Source organism: Oryctolagus cuniculus, chromosome 1 (genome assembly GCF_051225735.1).
Source record: "Oryctolagus cuniculus isolate XC-2025 breed Fujian yellow rabbit chromosome 1, ASM5122573v1, whole genome shotgun sequence".
Taxonomy (NCBI): domain Eukaryota; kingdom Metazoa; phylum Chordata; class Mammalia; order Lagomorpha; family Leporidae; genus Oryctolagus; species Oryctolagus cuniculus.
This window is the reverse complement of record NC_142867.1, coordinates 106,043,610-106,064,356: the sequence shown is the minus strand read 5'-3', so window position 1 is coordinate 106,064,356 and position 20,747 is coordinate 106,043,610. Positions and strand designations below refer to the sequence as shown.

General features: G+C 53.2%; 1 protein-coding gene and 1 long non-coding RNA gene across 4 annotated transcripts; one reads left to right on the top strand and one right to left on the bottom strand.

Moving 5' to 3' along the window:
* Positions 1-12: 12 nt before the first annotated feature.
* LOC103349312 (uncharacterized) lies at positions 13-13,616 on the top strand. 3 transcript variants are annotated; one of them, XR_016220234.1, is made up of 3 exons: positions 13-154; positions 6,481-6,569; positions 12,885-13,616. It is a non-coding gene; the product is annotated as an uncharacterized LOC103349312 (long non-coding RNA). The 3 variants fall into 3 exon arrangements; XR_016220226.1 differs by lacking the exon at positions 12,885-13,616 and adding an exon at positions 10,208-10,345; XR_007909168.3 differs by lacking the exon at positions 12,885-13,616 and adding an exon at positions 9,688-9,818.
* Positions 6,804-19,598, bottom strand: HTR3A (5-hydroxytryptamine receptor 3A). The gene is made up of 9 exons (XM_008261169.5): positions 18,802-19,598; positions 16,870-17,036; positions 15,023-15,067; positions 13,829-13,938; positions 12,352-12,521; positions 10,289-10,449; positions 9,700-9,910; positions 9,380-9,601; positions 6,804-7,961 (listed from the first exon to the last, which is right to left on the bottom strand). The coding sequence occupies exons 1-9, from the start codon at positions 18,866-18,868 to the stop codon at positions 7,663-7,665; spliced, it is 1,452 nt and encodes a 483-aa protein (XP_008259391.4). The 5' UTR covers positions 18,869-19,598; the 3' UTR covers positions 6,804-7,662.
* Positions 19,599-20,747: the final 1,149 nt, after the last annotated feature.

Sequence of the window (20,747 nt, the reverse complement as noted above, 5' to 3'; positions counted from 1 at the left end):
TCCGATGCGCCTTCCCCAACCACAGTTCATTCGCTGATTCGCCCCTGGACTCCAGGCACGGCTCTGCGTGTGGCCCACGTGGATGGGGTGAGCCACACCTGCCTCCGCTACCTGATTGGCTGGGAGGAGGACGCGCGCTTAGCCAGCCACGCAGGTGAGTGCAGGTGTTGTGAGAGTGCGGAAGTGGGACGAGGACTGGGAGGCGAACACGGGGTGCGGCCAAAGTCGGAGAAGAAATGCTCCTCTCACCTTCAGGGGACTTTTAGGAGGGAACCCCGGTGGGAATTTTAAGTCCAATAACAAACCCAGATGGCAGATGGATTTGACTTTCATTAGCGACAACCAGAAGAATGAGCCCTCGGGTGGGAGCGGCAGCCCGAGGCGCTGGGGCCTGACCCAGATTGCGTGTTCAGGAACGGGAAGGTGGCTCGTCCCCGCTCCGGACCAGGAAGGGCCCCGAGGGCTTATCCCACCGTCGCCTGCCTCTGCGTCCTGTCTCAGACAGAGGATGCATCAGGAAGCAGCATCCCAGGGAGTGCTTCTACACGCCTTCTTGCCTCTACAAGCCCGTTTCTTTAAAGATTTATTTTATTTATTTGAAAGGCAGAAGTACAGGGTGAGGAAGTGGAGAGAGAGAGAGAGAGAGGTCTTCCATCCACTGGCTCACTTCCCAAATGGCTGCAACAGCTGAGGCTGGGCCAGGCCAAAGCCAGGAGCCAGGAGCTTCTTCCAGGTCTCCCACATGGGTGCAGGAGCCCAAGCACTTGGGCCATCTTCTACTGCTTTCCCAGACACATTAGCAAGGAGATGGGTTGGAAGTGGAGGAGTCAGGACTCAAACCAGTGCGCATATGGGATGCCAGTGCTGCAGCCTGAGGCTTAAGCCGCTGCACCACAACGCTGGCCCCTCAGAAGCCCCTACCAGCATCTAAACTGCCCTTCTCCCCTGGGAGTGGGGCCAGGGGAGGAGACAGCGCAGCTTTGGGCCTGATCCTCTGTCTCCTGCTAGGCTGCTCTCCTGGAGCCACTGGCTCCACGGTTCTCTTGCCTCCCCTTCTCCTCAGGCTGTAAAGTAGCTCAGTAGGCCTCGCCATGAAGCCAGTGCACAAGTGTGTGTTGCCTTACAGAACGTGTGGTTGGTTTTACCGTTTTCATTCAACGAGCCTGGGGTAGGCCACTCCTCAACTTTGCTGTGTGGGAGGCCTCGGTATTATGCATAAGAGCAATGATAAACCGTGGTTAAATTTGATCAATCATTTTCTTTAGACAGACCCTTTTCTTGCACTGGCTCTTGAAAAAAAAAAGATTTATTTATTTGACAGAGTAACAGAGAGAGTGAAAGAGAGAGGGAGATACAGAGAGAGAGGGAGGGGGAGAGAGAGAGAGGGAGATAGGGAGAAAGAGAGAGGACCTGTGGTTTTGAGACTTTACAAGATAAAGGAGACTTCGCAGGTACAATTAATTGAAGAATCTTGATATGAGATCATTTTAGATGATCTGGGCCACAAAGTTTTTTTTTTTTTTTAAACTATTTATTTGTTTGAAAGGCAGAGTTACAGAGAGGGAGAGGCAGAGAGACAGAGAGAGATCTTTCATCCTCTGGTTCGCTCCACAGATGGCCGCAATGGCCGGAGCTGGGCTGACCTGAAGCCAGGTGCCAGGAGCATCTTCTGGGTCTCCCACATGGGTGCAAGGGCCCAAGGACTTGGGCCATCTTCTATTGCTTTCCCAGGCCATAGCAGGGAGCTGGGTTGGAAGTGGAGCAGCTGGGACTCGAACCAGCATCCATGTGGGATGCCAGCACTGCAGGCACCAGCTTTACCTGCTACACCACAGCATTGGCCCCACACAAAGGTCTTTACAAAGGAAAGAGAGAGTTGGGAGAATCAGAGAAGCAGGCATGGCAGAGCAAAGGGTGGGAAAGGGTGAGGGCAGCTATTTCACTCCTGGCTTTGAAGACGGGGAAAGGGACCACACGTCAATGAATACAGCAGCCTCCCCAGGAAGCACATTCTGTCCCGGAGCTTCCAGAAGGGTCACAGTGTGGCTGGTCCAGTCCGGCCTTGTGACCTCCAGCTCTGTAAGATAATACATTTGTGTTCTAAGTTGGTGATGCATTATAGAATTGGCAGGAAACAAATACACACAGCTTGTAGGCGGCAACAGCAAAGTCACCAGCATTGCCCCAGAATGGGTCAGGAAGTCGTGTTATTGAAATGCTACTTAGGGGTAACTCCATCCCTCCATTCTTGTGCCACAGCGTGGAATAGGGGAGGGTCCCCTCTCCTGCCTGTCACTGAGTCCGGTCCTCCCCAGTGCCTGCTCCGGGTAACACCTCATTCTCAGCCTTCTTTCCCCAGGCCCGTTGAGGAGCAGTTCAAAGCCCATGCAGACGGGCTGCAGGGGGTGCCATAGAGGCAGGGCAGAAGGGAAAACGGAGGCCCCATTGGCCTTGCCTGCATGGGTTTGGGTAAAGCACCCTCTGTACCGTCTGGCATCGGTGTCCTCATTGCACTAGCAGAAAAGGGAGAGCAACTGAGTGTGAGGGCCGGGCCTGCGCACATTGCAGGGGCTCAGCAACCAGGGATCAGCGTGCAGATGGTAGCGTGAGGGGGGAGTGTCAGAGCAGCATACAAAGCACTCAGAACATGAGCCTCAGTGCCGGCCGGCAGGAAAGAGCCGGCCTTGAAGGAAGAGTGCTTCAGAGGCCCCTCGAGAGGGATGGGGACCTTCAGTGGGAGAAGAAAGGATAGCAAACGTTTCCCAAACGCCCCTCCATAGAACGTCTGGGCTTTGCTGCCACCTTGTGGAAAGAATCTAGAAGGCAGGGTTGTGTGGGCCCTTGGCCAGGATTGACATTTCCTCCAGGGGCTTTGGGCAAGCTGCTCTCTCTGAGTCTTGGGAGGGGAGTTTGCCCAGGCCTGTGCAAATGAATTCCCAGCTGTCCTAATCGCAGAGTCTCTGTCTGCCAAGAGTCCAGTGTTTCTTGCAGTCCCAGGGCCACAGGAGGTGGCATTGCAGAGGAGCCATACAGCTAGGATCAGGACTGGGTGGAGTGGGGCTCAAAGGGTGCCCAGGTGCCCTACTCTGTCCCAGACAGAGACCCAAAGCTGTGACTCCCAGTAGGGACTCTGCAAAGAAGCCCTGAATGGGAGCAAAGGGGCAGAAAGGTATGGGACATAGGGTGTGCAGCAGCCTTGTGGGGACAGGGACCTTGGCCCCTCTGGGCCACTGTGAGTGATCAGCTCATTTCTCCCCGCCCATTTCTAAAATGGAGACAGGGTAAAGTCTTCCCTGCTCCTGTCCTGCGGGAGTGGCTCTCACAAGCAGAAGGTGATCAGGGCCGTCCAAGAACAGCTGAGATGCCACTGGCTATCCCTCCATCACCACAACCGTGTAGCTTCCCTGGGCTTGGCCCATGTGGAAGCCCCTGTGAGCCAGGTACTAATATGATCCCATTTTACAGATGAGAAAACTGAGGCACAGAGCATTACGTGCTCTCTGGGGTTTTACAACAAGCTTTGTTGGGGCCAGGTGTCAGGTCCCCACTCCACATGGCACTCTCATGTTGGCCCCCGTAAGTGTGGAGTAGAGGTGGCCGTTCTGCTAGCCCTGGGCTCCTTCCGGACTGGAACTCTAGGACATTGAAACAGATCTTCTCTCCTCCCTGATCTTCCCTCTCCCAGCCTGAATAAAGATCTTGCACAGCTTCTAGGAAATGAGATCCCATTCCTTTGCTTTCACTCTCCTAACCTAATTCATACTGGGAATATTATTATTAGGAAGTTCCTCCTACAGTCTAACCTCCACACACACCTCTAGATGGAAGAAACAGAGGATGGGTAGCAGGGTTCTATTTCAGAGGGGATGTATTCTTGGTCCCTAAAATCAGAGTTTAATTATCTAACCATGAGAGTCAGGGCTGGCCAATCACAGGCCTCAGTAGGAAAGCTTAAATTACAGAGGGCCAAGGTAGCAACACACACATACACACACAGAGGGCCAAGGTAGACACACACACACACACACACACACACACACACACACAGGGCCAAGGTAGAAACACAAATACAACACACACACACACACACACACACACACCCCTCTTTCCAGGCACTGCTGCCGCCGTTGATGATAATTCATTATCTATGGTTTGTGCATGGGTAGGGCTCCCACCTCCACCTCCGACCTCTCTCACTGGTCAGGGTGCACATTGTGGCCAGGGGAGAGGGCCGATGAGTTGGCGTGAGGTCTAATCAAGTGTATAGGAGCCATCCAGACCTTCACAGCTTCATCTGCCACCCCTACCCCACCACTCCCCTCCCAATGGGGGCGGAGCTGCCCTCTCTTGCCCACCACCCTCCCTGAACACTGGGGAGGGAGTGATTAGCATGGGGCATTGTCCCCGGATAATGGGCCCCAGCTGCCGCATGAAAGAGGAGACAAAGCGCCTGGCGGCTCCACACGCATTATCCCCTCGTTAAATCTCTGTTATTAGATTAGATTCAAAATGTATTGATTCAGAGGCTGGGGGAGGAAGGGGAGGGAGGAGAGCCTGGCTCCCGGATGGGACCACACCTCCCCTTCCTTCCCAGCCGGCAATGGGCAACTTTTCCTCCTCTGCACTCTCTCCCTGAGCCCCAGCCCAGGCCTCTGAGCTCAGCAGCTCCACTCTGGCTGTGCTCTCCTGGTGACCTTGAGCCCAGGTCATCTCATTCAGGAGCAAGGGCAGCCCCTGCTCCTTGCAGAGAACCAAGCAGCTGAAGGGGGTACAGGTTTGGGCACCTTTGGTAGAGTCTCAGTAGCCTTGGAAATCAGGGTGATGGGGAGAGGGGAGGAGAACTGGGAGTTTGGGAGGTGAGCACAGAAGGCTGCAGGAGAGGAGTGGGGATGAGAGAGAAGCAACAAACTTCAGCACCTGGAAAATGTGGGTGATGCAGACTTTGCTTAGGATGAATGAGAGCCCATGGACTGAAGTGGCAAGAAGAGGGAAGGAAGCAAGTTCCTGGAGGTGTAACAGGTGGGAGGGGATTCCACGTGTGATCACAGCCCAGAGGGAGTGAGGGTCCCCTCGGAAGAAGGACAAGACCGGTATCGATGGGCAGGACTTGGCACACTGAGCGATTCGCTGGCCTGGGCCTCGGTTTCCCACCCCGGGGCAGCATAGCCCAGATACTGGGTCGATGAGCTGATTGGATGTGGCTAGTGGAGCAGAAGATGTTACATGTGGCGGCTCATTCCCGAGTCAGTTAATCAGCTGCCTCAATGCTGGGCTCTGTTGCCCCATTGATTGTGGGTGAAGGGTAAGGAGGGGGAGATGGGGAATCAATAGGTTGATTAGTGTCTTACCAGCTCTCCGGTTGGACACTTTGTCGATAGCCACCCATTTACTGACCAGTGGTGCATCAACAGTGCTGGACTGTCCACCTTTCTATCTTGGCCCAAGACACCTAACAGTATGGCTGGCCTGAGCAAGTCCTGGTGGCATGGCAGCTCTCGGTTCTAAGGCCAGGCCTGAAATGTGGACCATAGAAGTCATCCTGAATGAGTACAGATGAGCGATTCCAGTGTCTGCTCAGCAGGAGGCAACAGAGATGCGTGGGGGCCAATCCCCAGCCCTACAACCTCCTACTCTGTGCTGGGAGACCCAGCTCCTAACCATCAGCAAAATAGAAATGAAAGCAAAGCTAATACCAAAAGTACCTGTGTCTAGGGTGGAGGCAGCAGTTTGCCTTAGGAACAAGCAGCCAGTTAGTATTTAATAAGCTTTCCTGCATGCTGGGGAGGCTGAGGGGAGGAGTCACTGGGAGAAGCTGAGCCAGATAAGGCCCCTTCCTCAGCCTCTGGGGTCCTCATACATGAAGCTCTGTAGACCCCGTGGTGCTGCCCTCTACCCAGCCTCCCAGAAGACTTCTGGACTAGAATTGCAGAGTTTGGGGTCAGGGATTCATCTAGTCTCAGGTGTTCCATACTGAGGAGCTTATGATTGGCTGGCCTGGGGTAACGGGAGGCATTGGGAATTGTAGAATTCATCCCAGATAATCCTTTCCCTTTACCCGGACAGCAGCTCATCCCCCTCCACCATTGCCTTCCTCTGGGCGACAGAGACCAAGATGAGAAGGGATGAGGCTGGAATGAGCCTTGGAGAGCCAGTGAAGGCCCTCACCCACACGTCAGGACACAAAGATGGGTCCCATGGTGGGGATCAGCATGGCATCGGGGGTATTCCTCACTACATCTTAAGCTCTGAAATCTGTGAGATGGGCCAGGATATGAGAAGTGAAACCAAAGGCCATTCCCCTAACTCTGCCTCCTCCTTGCCTGCTTAGTGTGGGGGGGTGGTGGTGTGTGATGCAGGCTGGCTGCTGAGAGCTCCAGAGGACATGTGTAAAGCTTTTTGGCTTTCTTGGCGTTCTCCAAATACCACAAATACCAAACCAGCTGGTGCTGACCGTGGTGCTGAAGTTCTTGTCTGCCGCAGGATCCTCTTGCAGGGAGAGCTTGCTGCCAGCTTCACAGAGACCTGAGCCCAGAATGGTGGCAGCACTGAGCGCCCCCTCCCTTTCCATGGTAAGTGCTTACGGTGCTGACCCTCACACCCCATCTTCTACTGTTTCTTTGGTACAGCTACCATTTCACCTCCCAGTTCCTTGAACCAGAAAGCATCCAATGACTGAAATGGGGGGTAATTCTCAAATCTTCTGTCTGCCGGTAACTTTCAACCTCTTCTTCCACCCATCTAAACTTTTCCCAAAGCTGCTGATAAATGGTCAAGAAGAGAGTTTTCGGCTTCATTGCATTTTTTTAAAGATTTATTTTTTTATTTGAAAGGCAGATTTACACAGAAAGAGAAGGAGAGGCAGAGAGGGAGAGAGAGAGGTCTTCCGTCCACTGGTTCACTCCCCAATTGGCCATAACAGCTGGAGCTGCTCTGATCCGAAGCCAGGAGCCAAGAGCTTCCTCCAGGTCTCCTACATGGGTGCCAGGGCCCAAGCACTTGGGCCATTTTCCACTACTTTCCCAGGCCATAGCAGAGAGCTGGATCAGAAGTGGAGCAGCCGGGACTCAAACCGATGCCCATATGGGATGCTGACACTGCAGGCAGTGGCTTTACCTGCTATGCCACAGCACCAACCCCTTCATCTCATTTTACTACCCCATGCCACCCTCACCATCGGACGGAGGATGAATGTCCAGGGATGTGTGCATAGGTGAAGCAAAGGAGAGACTCTAGGGTTTGGATAAGCCTACTACAGGGATATCAGACCTGTGTTGGTTTTGCCTTTAACCTAAAGACAAGTTTGGGGAAGAGGAACAGGATTCCAAAGAGCCTAATTCAGGAAAGTGCTTATGGGGAAACTGAGGCCTGATGTATAGATGGGTAGAGTGAAGGCGGAGGATGCTGGGTTCTCCCAGTCTAAGGTAGTGTGTTTTAAAGCCATGGTAGGTAGATGAAGGGGAGGACAAAGTAAGAATCTTGATCAACAAGTTTTGGAGGAAGCTTCAGGTTGCTGAGGGGAACTGACATTAGAAGCGGGGTTGGGGGGTACAATGGGGTCTGTGTCTCTGGAATGTCCCTGACATCCCAGGGGCCCTGAAGGGTGAAATCCTCCAGCCTCACCCTTATCACCTCCATCCCCGCTCCCCTGCTGGGCACACCCGCTCAGGAGTACTGCCAGATGGACCAGAGTGAGACCAGGGTGATGGTGTAGGCCAGCACCGCCAGCAGGTAGATGCGGAAGAGCAGCTTGTCCAGTACGGAGCCCACGCGCAGCCAGTCCCGGGCCACCTCTCGGATCTCATCCCGCTTCTCCAGGAAGTGGCGGATGGAGGCCAGCTCCTGCAGCAGCCCGCGCACTGCCAGCGAGGCCTCCCGTGGTGGCGGGGGAGGGCTGCCGCTACCCCGGGGTGTCTTCTCCAGGTTTTGGGGCCCGCCCGGGTGGTTGCAGTGATTTCCCATAGCTGGAAGGAGGACAGAGCGTTGGCAAGGGAGGGAGGCTCAGAGGCATGGCCTGAATGCCACCCCTCACGCTTCTACAACCTGCAGAAATATTTATCATGATGAGTATCAAACTCCGAACGTCTAGAGGATAACTCACTTGTTTGCCCACCCACCAGCTGGTGTAAACAAGTTGAAAGAGCCGGTGCCACTGAGGAGCCCCGGGTCACAGCCTGCACTCCTTTCCCAGGGCACCAAATAAGAAGTTGGTTATCATCCTTCTAGTGCATTGTTTGTAGCCTATAGGCAGTCTTTGGCAATCTGACATCTGCTATTTCATTTGAGCCCTACAACAGTCATGAGAGAAGCAGAGTAGTTTCAGTTCCTGCTTTTCATGGGACACTGCTGGAGCGCAGAGGGTGAGTGACCAGCTTGCGGTCACACAGCTGGAGCACCCTTTGGTGGTGAGACCACCCATGCCCAGGCATCTGGACTCCCAGTGCATTGTTCTCCCTGCTACATCTCAGAAGGGGAGGGGTCGCCAGAGCCATTGACCTCCTCCCCTTGACTCCAACACCCCCTGGACCAGAAGACGCCCTCAAGGATGGCTGCTGTCATCAGGCGAAGCCAGCAATGGGCTGAGGGACTCACTCTGGCTCACATGAGATGTTCCTAGAGGGACCAAAGGCTCACATAAAAGACCTGGCCCCAGCCGGGAGGAAGAACAAGAAGGAGCAGGGTGAAGAGGAGGCTTAAAAACGCAGGCTTAGAGTTGAGTGGGCCTGGGTTCAAATCACCATTCCACCAGTTTCTGTCTCCGTGGCTTAGGGCAAGTTATTGAACCTCTCTCTCCACCTCTGTTTCCTCACTTGAAAAGGCAGTGCGGGAATCCCACAGGTGAAGATGTGCAGAAAGTGCCCACAACGTGCCTGGCACTAAGGGTTGGAAGAGTGAGCCAGCAGATCCACTGCTGCCACTGTCAGCGGCAGCAAATGGCAGCCGTGACAGTTCCTCAGGGGACAGGAGCTGCACCTCGGGAGTCTCTGGGCGCCGTTGGTGTCTGCATTCTCAGGGACCTGGGCGTTGGGCCAGCTGAAGGAGAGAGTCTCCGAGATCCCAGCTGCAGTATTTAACCCCACGAGGCAAGGGGGTCAGTGACTGGCCTAAAGCATCCATGTCCTAAAGACCACTCAGGCCAGAGGGCCCATCTCCTGCCATGCCCTACCTCTCTGTTCACACTCAGGCTGATGCGGGGATGGGAAAGTGAAGAAAGGGTCCAGACTGATGCCTCGGCTGAAGCTGGGCCTCCCAGTAAAGGTGGGGGAGGGTGCCTTGTGCAGGACAGCACCCGATGATTCCCAGGCCCTTCGGCATGCCATGCCCTCTAGGCCTCTGGCCGGAAGTGCCCCCTCCATGTGTGACTCTTCCTTCCCTCTCTCACCTGAGCAATCATCTGCCTTGGTGGGCTGGGCGGTGGCCGGGAGCCTTTGAGAAGGCACCTGTTCCTGGAGGCAAAGCAGCCGGGCGATTCTCTCCAGAACCAGGCGCCGCAGCCAGGGGGGCACAGGCTGCTGCAGGTCTTGCTTGTGCACCAGCCGCACGATGAGGATGGTCTCAGCCAAGCTTATCACCAGCAGAGCCATGCACACCACAAAGTAGACACCTGTGGACGCCAGGGCAGGGGGACGAGACATAAAGGAGGTGGGAGGAGGCTGGGTCCTTGCCAGACCGACTGAGCTCGTTCCTCAGGAGTGGCCTTACCAATGAGAGGAGTACCGATGGCCGTGGCAGGCAGCGTGTCGGACACAATGATCAGGAAGACGGAGTAGCCCAGGAGCAGCGTGATCTTGAAGGAGACCCTCTCACCGCTGTCCGGGGGCAGGTAGAAGCCCACGATGTCCATGACCATGAGAAAGATACTAGGCAGCAGCAGGCTGACCGCATAAAACAGGGGCCGCCGGCGGATGACCACCTGGGACCAGGAGAGGAGCTTGTGAGAAGCCTGGGGCGAACAGGAGCCACTGCTTCCAGCCCAGACCCTCTTGCTTCATGGGGCTTTCAGTGTGGGTTGCTTGGAGAAGGAAGCAGACCCCGTGTTCTGCCTCCCGATGCAGGCTTGTGGCTACTACAGATAAGTAAGGGAACAGTCAGTTGGTTTCCCCATCTACTCATGGAAGTTCCAGGGTCTGTGTGTGGCCCTGGAGCTGGAAAAGGGCTATGTTTTTTTCTTTTCTTTCTTTCTTTTTTTTTTTTTTTTTTTTTTTTCCAGTGTGCCTCAAGTCTACCTGGGTGTGAAGGTCTAGTGGTTGGGGTTGTATTCATCATCCCACCCACATCCGCTCGCACTCACATAAAACTTCATTTCTGCGTAGCAGTCGCTACTCTCCATGCTGAACCTCCGGTACTGGGTCAGCACGCCGAGCAGCTCCCACTCGCCCTGGTTCATGAAGACGCTCTTGTCAGACTTCACTTTCTCCGGCAAGCGCCACAAGGTGATGTTGATGTCCTGGACTGAGCGAGAAGAAATCTGGCCAGTTTCAGAACCCTAGTGCTTGGAGCCTGCCAGACCCCATGATGGTGGGGCACGAGGCAGGCAGCGGCCCAGGGAACCCGGACTCAGGCAGTGAGGGCCAGTGAAGCCTTGGAGGAACGCACAGCACAGTGCAGAGAGCCATACAAACCATTCACGAGAAAATGATTCCCCCTTTCTCTCTCTCTCTCTCTCTCTCTCTCTCTCACACACACACACACACACACACACACACACCCCTTCCAAACACCTGTTAAGTTTCCCTTTGTGAATTATCTTTAATAAAATGAATGGAAGCTATCCTTCACCTTCGCTTTGCTAGAACTGTCTTTGCAAATAAACTAGGAAAATCAGAAGAGTCCTCACTTGTGGAAGAGCAGTTCCACCTCTGTGGATCTATACTTGAGCAACACATTGTCATGTGCATCAGTAAGGACATGAACGTTCATTATAGCAAAATATTGAAAAAGATCTACACGTCCACAACCAGTAAAATGCTTAATAAACTGTGCTGCATCTGAATCATTCTACAGCAGTTAGAATATAGGAGAAACATGCACTGACTTGGAAGAATGCCTAGGACCTCTTGTAGAGTAGAAGGAATCTCGTGGTAGTATGTAGTAGTGTAAACAACATTGCACGGGTCCGTAAGGGAAAACGCACTCAACACCTTCCACCTGTTTCCCATAGATGGTAAATGCGTATAAATGCAAGGGAAAGGGTCTGGAAGGGTGTATTACATGGGCTCTACACTGACATGAGTGGGAAATCTGTGGTAGAGAGTTGGTGGAGAGTTTGGGATCCATGACAGGGGTCAAAGGAACCTTTAGCCCTATATGTAGTCTGGTTTTTGGTGGAGGGGCCTATGTATTGCCATAATTTAAGCTTTAATGCACTGAATAAATCAGACTAGAAATCAGGGACGCTTTGCTGTCAGGCAGCGTTCACGTTGGCCCTCCAGTGAGTGTCCACCTTTCATCCACTCAGTAACGTCGGCCAAGGACCTTCCTTCATGCCAGACACTGTGCTAGGAATCTAACGGAGGACAAGAAACCATGTCCCAACTGTGCATCCCAGAGGGAGTGGACGTTGAACAAACAATGACAGGTGCAGCAGAGAGAAGAGGGAGCTCTAGGATTGGGCAGCAGGGATGGCCTGGTCTGGGCAGTGACAGGGTTTTCTCTGAAGAGCCGACACCTAGGCTGCCATCAGAAAGGGGAACGGGATGGCCAGGCTGGGCATGGGGCAGAAGGAGGAGCCGGAGGGGAAGCCAGGTGGCCTAGGAGAGGGAACAGCATTATTACAAAGGGGAAGCATGAGGGCCTTGGGCCTGGAAAGAAAGGCAGTTGGGCAGAGCAGAGCCCAGGGGAGCATGAGGCTGGAGTGGTCAGAGGGAGCAGGGCCTCACCAAGGATTTGGGCCTTGTCCCACACGTGCTGGGAAGCCATTGAGGGTTTTCAGTGACACAGTCACATTTGTATTTTAGTAAGATCTCACCAGCTGCTGTGAGGAGCATGAGCTGGGAAGGGGGACAAGAATGAACGGAGGAGACCAGGAAGGAGGCTGACACACCTGGGCAGGGGAGGAGGGCGCCTTGGCTGGGGATAAAGCGGAGTGCTAGATCAGAGGGCTATTTAGCCCCAGATCTTGTTTGTGCTATTGGACAAGAAGCGTCTCTGGCTGTCTGGCAGTCGGTCACACTGGTCAAATCCTTGCAACTGAGAGGGGCAGCAGACTTCGCCCCATTTGGAGGATGGGGAAACTGAAACCCAGGGACATTAAGGAGACGGGGAAGTAGGTAAGCAGGTAAGGGAGGCTGCACCATTGAGAGTGCGCCTCACACAGGTGTCCCCGGGCCCCGCCCCCGCGCCATGCATACTCACTGGTGTGCAGCCAGCTGGTGAAGGTCAGCGAGCAGTTCTGCACGTCGAAGGGGAAGTTGTAGATGTCGAGGCTGCAGGCGGTCACCACCTGCAGGGGCTTGTAGTTCTGGACCTCACCCTGATGCTGAACATACACGTACGGGATGTTGGGAGACTTCCCCACGTCCACACTGGCCAGGGAAGAGGGGTCAGTTTGGGGGGCTCAAGAGGCAGGTCAGGCCCTGGGAGTCGAAGAGCTCTGAGCAACCCCATAGGCCACCCTGACAGCTTCGTCCGCCTCCACGTTGCCCTGACCTGCCACAACAAGGCTACTTTGCAAGCAGTAAAGCACATTTCTCCCTCATGCCCCTGGCAGCCCAGCCACAAAGGCAGGGAAGAATCTGGGGACCCATAGGGAGCTTGCCCAGCTACCCTCATGCTGTCACCCTCCCCAGGCTGGCAGGCTCAGCTCCTAGGACCACCAGCCTTGTGGTGGGAGAGCAGGACCACGTGTTCCCTCCCACATCTGGTTTCTTTTTGCTTCCTTTCCCTAGAGGGTCTTGGAAAGGGGAATGATCATCTCTGGAGAAAGAACCAGGAGAGCCGGAAAATCCCTGCAAGACCTCATCCCACTCCCTTGGGATCACCGGAACCCCCATGGGCTCTCGTGAGTGACCACGGTGCATGCAGTAGGCTAGGCCCGAGGTCCTCAGTCTTCAGGCATCTGAGAAGTCAGGACCAAGGCTGCCTCACTGTTGCAACTGGAGGTCCAGCCAGAAATGATGATTTTCTCAGAACCTCTCCAGCCTGAGCAGGCCGGGGGGCTGGGGACTCAAGGCCACTGCTGCCCTTGGCAAATGTTGGTGGCGCTCCCTGGCGTTGGGCAATTTAGTGGGTACTGGATGGAGGGTGACTGGCTCCATCTGTCACCTTCCTTCCAGCTGTCTTCCCCAGCCACATTCCCTGCCCTTGAACTCAAGCCCACGTGGTGGAACTGGAATGAACCTGCAGGGATGGGGAGAAGTCTTTTGGCTGAGATCAAATGGGACAGTGTTTGGCTGCTGGAAGTAAAGCCTGGTGAGACCCAGTTTGCAGTGGAGCTACAGTTTTGTGGCCTGACAAGCGCCTGTGTGACTTGGGGGTTTGGCATGTCCTCAGCTCCAAACCTGCAGTACTGTCACCTTTACAAATGTGGCTGTCCCCGTTAGGCTGTTTGAGTCCAGTGTGAGTTTGCTCACTGGCTTTTTTCCCTGTAACAAGGGCTCATGGACTATGAAGCACAGACTTTAAACATCAGACCCAGAAAAAAAAAAAAGTAAAAAAAGAAATAGGCAAAGGGAAATATGGGCTCAAGCTAACGTGACCTACGACATGACCTACAGCCTGCAAGTCGGGCTGGGACATCTCAAATGCACCAGCAGCTCTCTTGCTGCCCAGCCCCTGGCTTCCTCACCCCTCAGGTCCCCACCCCCAGCCTCTGATGACACATAGGACTCACAACTCATTGATGAGAATGTCTGGGATCCAGATGCTGTCGGTGGGGATGGACAACTTGGTGATGTTGTCAAAGTCCTCCGGGTTCCACTGGAGAAACTCATCTGTCCAGCACTAGAGAAGGAGCATCAGGGGTCACGGGCAGCCCCTCTGTCCCAGGGAAGGGCGCCAGCCATGCGGGCAGGGGTCATGGGCAGCTCTCCGTCGCAGGGAAGGGCGCCAGCCATGCAGGCCAACTTTGTGGCTTGGGCCCAGACCACAGGTGGGCAACTTTCCCAGGAAAATCTGGGTGTCAGTGACAGCCAATCACTCTGCAGTAAATTAGCATCTCACCCCACTTGTCCACATGTTCTCTCCATGGATGAAGACAACAAGGACAGACAGAGCCTGAACTGGGGGAAGCAGCCACTTCTAACATCAGGAGTCCCCTACCCACTGGCCGGGTCTCAGACAAGCATCTTCTTGGGTATCTGGCTGTAGGTATGTAAATGGAGCAAATGACATCCACCTCACAGGGCAGAAATGGCTCTTGTTAGGCTTTCATCAGTGCCTTTTCACGCTAGAATGGCCAGTCTAAAATGTAGACTTGGTTATATCACTCCCTTGCCTTAAATACTTTGGTGGTACCCATTGTCCTTAGGATGAAGTTCAACACCATGGCCAACAAAGGCCTCCGCCTGTCTTTCCAGCTCCATGTTTAGGCCATACCATCCTGTGAATTCTACCCTCCAGCCATGCAGAATTAAGCCCTAAGGATACCTCAAGTTTCCACAGGCCCAGCTCCTTCTCTCATAGCACAATCCTCCTCTTCTTCACCAAAGTAAGATCATTCTCGTCCTGACACTCGTAGCCAAGGCATCTGTCTGCCGCTTTCTCCAGGAAATGAAATGAAGCGACTGCCTCATGAGCTCCCAGGCACAGGTAGGGGATGGGGTGGGGGTGGAGTTTCTGCCACAGAGGCTGGACCAGCACCTGTTTACGTGCTGGGAAGAACTTCAGAGACCCGAGGGAGCTCGGAGGGGATGGATTGCCCCGCTCCTCTCTGCCCGGCCTTTCACACCCGGTTTGTGAGATGAGCAGATTCCTGACTCCTGGATCTCAGGCAGGCCGTGCCTCTGGAGCTCCCCATCCCTTCCCTCAGCACAGAGGGCAGCCCCCATCCCAGGAAACAGGGGTGGGAGGAGGCAGGTCTGCTCACCTGCCGGTACCAGATGTAGGTGGTCAGCACCTGGTTCTTCTCATCCTAGGAAGGGAAAAGGAGCTTGCATGGGTGGCCACGCAGGGCCTTCCACCCTTAGGGACGCTGATTCCTGTGTCCCGAGTCCCTGGGGGACCTCAGGGGAAGAAGCGGGGCTGGGAGAAGTGCACAGGCAGGAGCTGCCTGACCAGCCAGGACAAGGTCGGCTTTTACAGGGTACAACCAGGAAGAATTACAGTAATTTCCTTTCTACCTCGAATGTGTGGAAATATAAGTAAGTACATGGGTACATGTGTATGGGTATACACACATATCTATAAAAAATGTATATACGTGATATACATAATGTATACCCACTACTATAATCTTTATTGTGTTAAATAGGATATAATACATAATAACGGAAGATTATAATAGAAGGCATAATGCTTATTTTTTATCTCTTTCTGTATGTTAAATATGAAAATACTTCAAAAAGTTTGTGGAAAATGGATGCACGAAATTAGTTTATTTTGCTGTAAAAAAGTGTAGGAGTCCATGCATAGTTTTTCAATAATACAAATTATCCATGAACTTTTTGAAGACCCCTCATATAATATAAAGTATATATGTTATATCCTATTAAATTACATTTTATGTATATGCTATATGTTAAATTAAGCAATATTTATATATACCCATATAGAAACTTCAAAAAGTTTGAGGAAAAAAAAGTTTAATGCAAGAAATTCAAAATTTATGCATAGTTTTTTCACAAGACACATTTTCCATTAATGTTTTAAAGATCCCTCATATACAAGAATTTCAATTTCATTTCAGAGCAAAGATACTTTTAATTCCATTTTCCTCTTTGAAGTGCCCTTGTTATATATGGCTTGTCTTGGTATAAAACCAAGAGGAACAGATTCACACAGAGCAAAAAATTCACAGGAGCCAGTGTTGTGGTAGAGAGGGTTAAGATGCTGCCTGTGATGCCAGTATCCCATATGGGCACCTCTTTGTGCCTTGGCTGCTCCACATCAGCTCCAGCTCCATGCTTATGCTCCTGGGAAAGTAGCAGAAGATGGCCCAAGTCTTTGGGCCCTTGCACCCCTGCAGGAGACCTGGATGGAGTCCAGGCTCTTGGCTTCACCCTGACTCAGCCCTGGGTTGTTGGGGCTAACTGGAGAGTGAACCAGCACATGGAAGATTCTCTCTCCTCCCCCCAAAAACTCTGCCTTTCAAATAAATAAACTACCTGCCACCCCATCTAATTCCATTTCCCTTCCTGAAGCTGCAGTAGCCAGTTTCATTTGAACACAGCGACTTGATCCTGTGTCATGGTAGGTGCACTGACTGCCACAGGTGTGAAGGCAGGTTCCTGCCACAACACAGTGCCACTGCATCTCTGAAGTTGCCTCTTGCTTTGTCCCTGCACAGTGGCTGATCTCTTCTTAGTGGTGCACCCTACCATGACAATTGTAAACAAGGGAATTAATTGACTTATTGGGTGATACTTCAACCATTTAGTGACACCTGCTGTGTCCCAGGGACCCGTGTAAAACACCAAGGGCATGGAAATGAATAGAACGTTCTTAGCCCTTGTGAAATCAACACAGGGAGATGATTGCCAGTATGCACCATGGGAAGAACCACATGGGGAAGTGACCACTGGCTATCAGGGTGTAGAAGATGTGGCCACACCGATGACCCCAGGTTCTGGTGTGGGTGCTGCAACCCATCCTCAGCTATGGGGCCAGGCCACAGGTTACTATAGGTTTGGCAGGGTCCACTGTGCTACCCAGCTTGGCCTCATATGGCCTTCTCCACCCCCAAAAGGTCCACCTCTGAGGGGGCTGAGGGCTTACCACACTGAGGATGGCATAGATAATGACATCAATGGATACGGTGGTGGGCTTCCTCCAGTCCCGCACGGGCCGCACGCTCTTCTTATAATTGCCCAGCAGGTGATCTGACAGCCTCAGCAGAGCCGGCCTGCTGCTGTTCCAGGCCTGGGCACCTGCTCTCTGCCTGGCTGGGAAGGAGAACAGTTCAAAGTGGACACCAGAGCTCAGGTCTTCTCCTGGTCCTCCTGCCCTGGTGTGTAAGCTATCAGAGGAATGTGTCCCTGCCATCCCCACCTCACAACATACGCTCCACAGACTAAAATCCCCATCACTGGAGGGTGCTGTCTGCAGCTTCCCACCAAAATTTCAAGGGACTCTCTCGTGGGGGGTGTCCTACGCACAGTTACATGAGAGCAGGGTGCTAGCCTGCAAGAGCAGGTGACGGGGGGTGGGGCTGAGAACCATGGAGAGTAGGTGGGCTTTGCAGACCAGGTGAGGAGCCTGGAGCTAAAGGAAACCCAGCTGTTGTCACCAGGTGTGATTCTGAAGGCAGGAGGGCTGCAAGGAAGTGTGGCCCCAAGTGCGCAGTGTCTCAGCCGCTGGGCTGCATCAGACTGTTCCTCAGTCAAGGTCAAGTGTCAGCACTTTCACTGCTCCCTGCTCCGTTTGGACCCCAGCCGGAAACTGGTGTGTGGGGGGGTACCCAGCAAAGCTGACATCCTTCTCCCTCCTTCCAAACCACGCGGGAGGTCTCTCCTTCCTCCCTCCAAGCACACACAAGCTCCAGGGGGAGGTTTTGCCATGTCTACTGCATACAGTTGTCCTGTGGGCACACTGGCTGGGGTTAGAAAGAAGATCAGGGTGACATATGGAGGGAGCCAGGAGAAACCAGATTGCTTCCAGGGCAGGCGGCCTCCAGGGACAAAATAGGAAGGCAGGAGACTGTTTGCTGAGACTCTCCTATGCAATGATGCTGCTAACATATTCCTCATTTCAATCATACAGCAGCCCATTGGAGTGGCTATCCTGATACCCATTCTACAGATACGGATCCCCAAGACTCAGAAACGTGAGTACTGTGCCCTTCAAGTGGAAGAAGTGAGATTCAAACCCAGATCCATGCCTCTTTGCTATCCCCGCAGGCCTCAGAGCAAAGAGCCATCCCTGGGAGTGTCAGAGCATCCCCTAGCCAAGGAAGCTCAGGTCACAGTCACCACCTACAGCTTGTGCTCTCCTCCCCCACGAAATCATCTTACCCATGCCCCTCATGCCTGCCCAGCCCCTGAATGGCCTCCCTCCCATTGTGCTCCAACCCAACCCAGAGACCTGCCAGTGAGGGATGGACATGGTCTGCACACAAGGAATCAGAGACCCTTTGGGACTAAAACTCCCTGAATTCTTCAGCAGGTTCAAGGTGGGGAATGCAGAGAACTTTGGTTCTTGGAGCTCTGTCTTGGAAGGGAACCTTAGCGAACCAAGGCCCAGAGAACCCAAGCAGCAAAAACAGTGATGGCAAAGAAAGAGAACTAGATTAGTCCCGGTCCTCACTCTGCTGCTCTCAAGCTGTGTGGCCTTGAGTGAATCATCCTCGTCTCTGAACCCTGGCATTCCTATTTATAACAGGAAGGGATGAACCAAATGAGCCCTTAAGTCCCTGGTAGCTAATATGGGAGGAGTGTAGGGGCAGGGCAAAGAGAGGGGCGCCCTGTCCTGGCACCTGTGTCTGTCTGAGATAGCAGCTACTGCTCTGCTCCCCTCTGACCCCAGGCTCAACCACTCCACCTCTCTAGTTTGACCGGGATGCCTCCAAATGCTCTCGTGCTCATACAGCCTAGGACAGCTGACCTTCCTGCAGCCACGCCACTCCGAATCCTCCTCCGCTGTACCCTGCAAGCTGAGCCAAGCCCCTTGCATGGCCAGCCATGTCCTGCACGCTGCCTAAAGCCCCCTTACCTTCTCCTTGTGTCAGGAGGGTGGCGAGGAGCAATGCCAGGAGTGCCTGCCAGAGCCACGGCTGCATGGTGAGCTTCCCGCTCGTGGACGGCCTTGGAGTGGCTGCTCAGGGCGGGTCCCGCTAAGGGCCAGTCTGCCTGCCGCCGCCCACCTACTTCATGTCCCAGCTCGCCTGCTTCTCCAGGACAGCTGCCGCCTGTACCTTGAACTCCCGGGCCACCAGGGTTGGAGAGCAGCCAAGTTTTCCAGCAATCAGTCCTTCAGCTGGATCAGGTTTCAGGGCGGGAGGGATGGGGAGGGGACTGTCGAGAGAGGAGCCCGCCCGGCTGATGTCATGTCCAGAAGCCCAGTCCACCCATTCAGCCAGGTGGCTTGGTCATGCGTCCCTAAGAAGGAACGTGGGGACGGGGGCTGCAGAAGTGCGTGGAGCAAGGGTGCAGCCTGTCTGCTGGCAGGTGCACCAACCTGCTACTGTCATTTATGTCCCTCGACAAGTATGTTGCCGTGGCACTGGGCTGGGGCAGGCTGCGTTAGACAGGAGTGACTCAGTGTCCCAGCCAAGCTGGTGGCTGGGTACCTGTGCTGACAGAGCCAGGTCCCTGGGGTCTGTGCTTTGGTCCTCATGCAAATTTTCATATTTAAACAGTAAATATATACTACATATTTACATATTTACTTTTACACATTTTTAGTATAGGTAGTTAACATGTGTAGTAGAAATAGGATAGGAATACATGCTCCTTGTGGAAAATATGAAGACATATTAAAATCATCCAGAGACAGCCACTGTTAATATTTTGTTGTATATTTGGCCATCATTTCCAAATGTGATATGTCTGCCATAAAATAAAAATACTCAGCATATAATTTTGTGTCCCTCCCTTCTTTTTGTGTATAAGCATTACTGACACCTTCCTTTTCAGTGTGGCTTTCTGGAAAAAGTGTTTTCATTTCTCCCTGAGAGTTAAACAGGTGAGCGCTGCTGTGAGCTTCCCGAAGAAGGGGTCCCACCCCAGTGCCCCATTGGGGTGAACTCTGCATCAGCTGTGTTGACGGCAAGATGGACCTGCATCAATCTAACAGAATTCAGTGACAAAATAAATGTAAATGGTGAATATATGGATCACTGAAGGAGGAAGAATTTTTTGAATTGTGGTTAAGTTAAAAAAAAGAAACCCACCTTAGTCAGGGCTGTTGTGTTCAGTGCAGTAGGAGATCTGTGAAATAGTGCAGTGCTGCACCAGTCCTTGATGGGGTCCCCCGATGGCCAGGTGCCCGTTGGCCAGGGCTTGGCTGGGACTGTGCAGTCAAGCTCCCAGAGCTGGCATTACCTTTCTCCTAAGTCATGTGCTTCCTCGCTGCACAGTCCAGAAAAGGCAAGGAAAGTCAGTTCCAGGAACTGGGAGTGGAGGAGCTGTGGTGGTCAGGAGGAAGACCAGGTGGAAGAGTGGACAAGTGGTAAAACCAGGGGGCACCAGACTTCCAGAGAATTGAGAGTCAAACGTCCCCCAGAATGAATGCATTCAGAGCCCAGGCTTGACAGCAAGAAGGGGCAAGGTGAGAAGAGCCACGTTGCCTCCTCACCTCCACCCTGGGGTCCCAAAGCAGCCCAAGCTCAGGCAGAGCTCTCTGGCCTCTTAAATGCAGATGTAAACCCCATGACTGTTCTTAAGTTCCTGCTTACCTCCCTCCATGGCTGTTGCTGTCTAGAAGTCGGCTGCAGGTTTCTAGGGCAATCTCTCCTCTTGTTCATGTGCTTTATGAAATCTGTGAACAGCATCAGTCCAGTCACTGGTGGGGTCCCCTCACATACCATTATAACTTCATCATTAAAGAACACACTTAACGGCTGTCCACACCCCCACTCCCCATGCTAACCACGTTCCCAAATGCTGCATTTTGTACTCTCTGGTGTCCTGTGTTTATCCATGAGGCTGTCCCCAGCC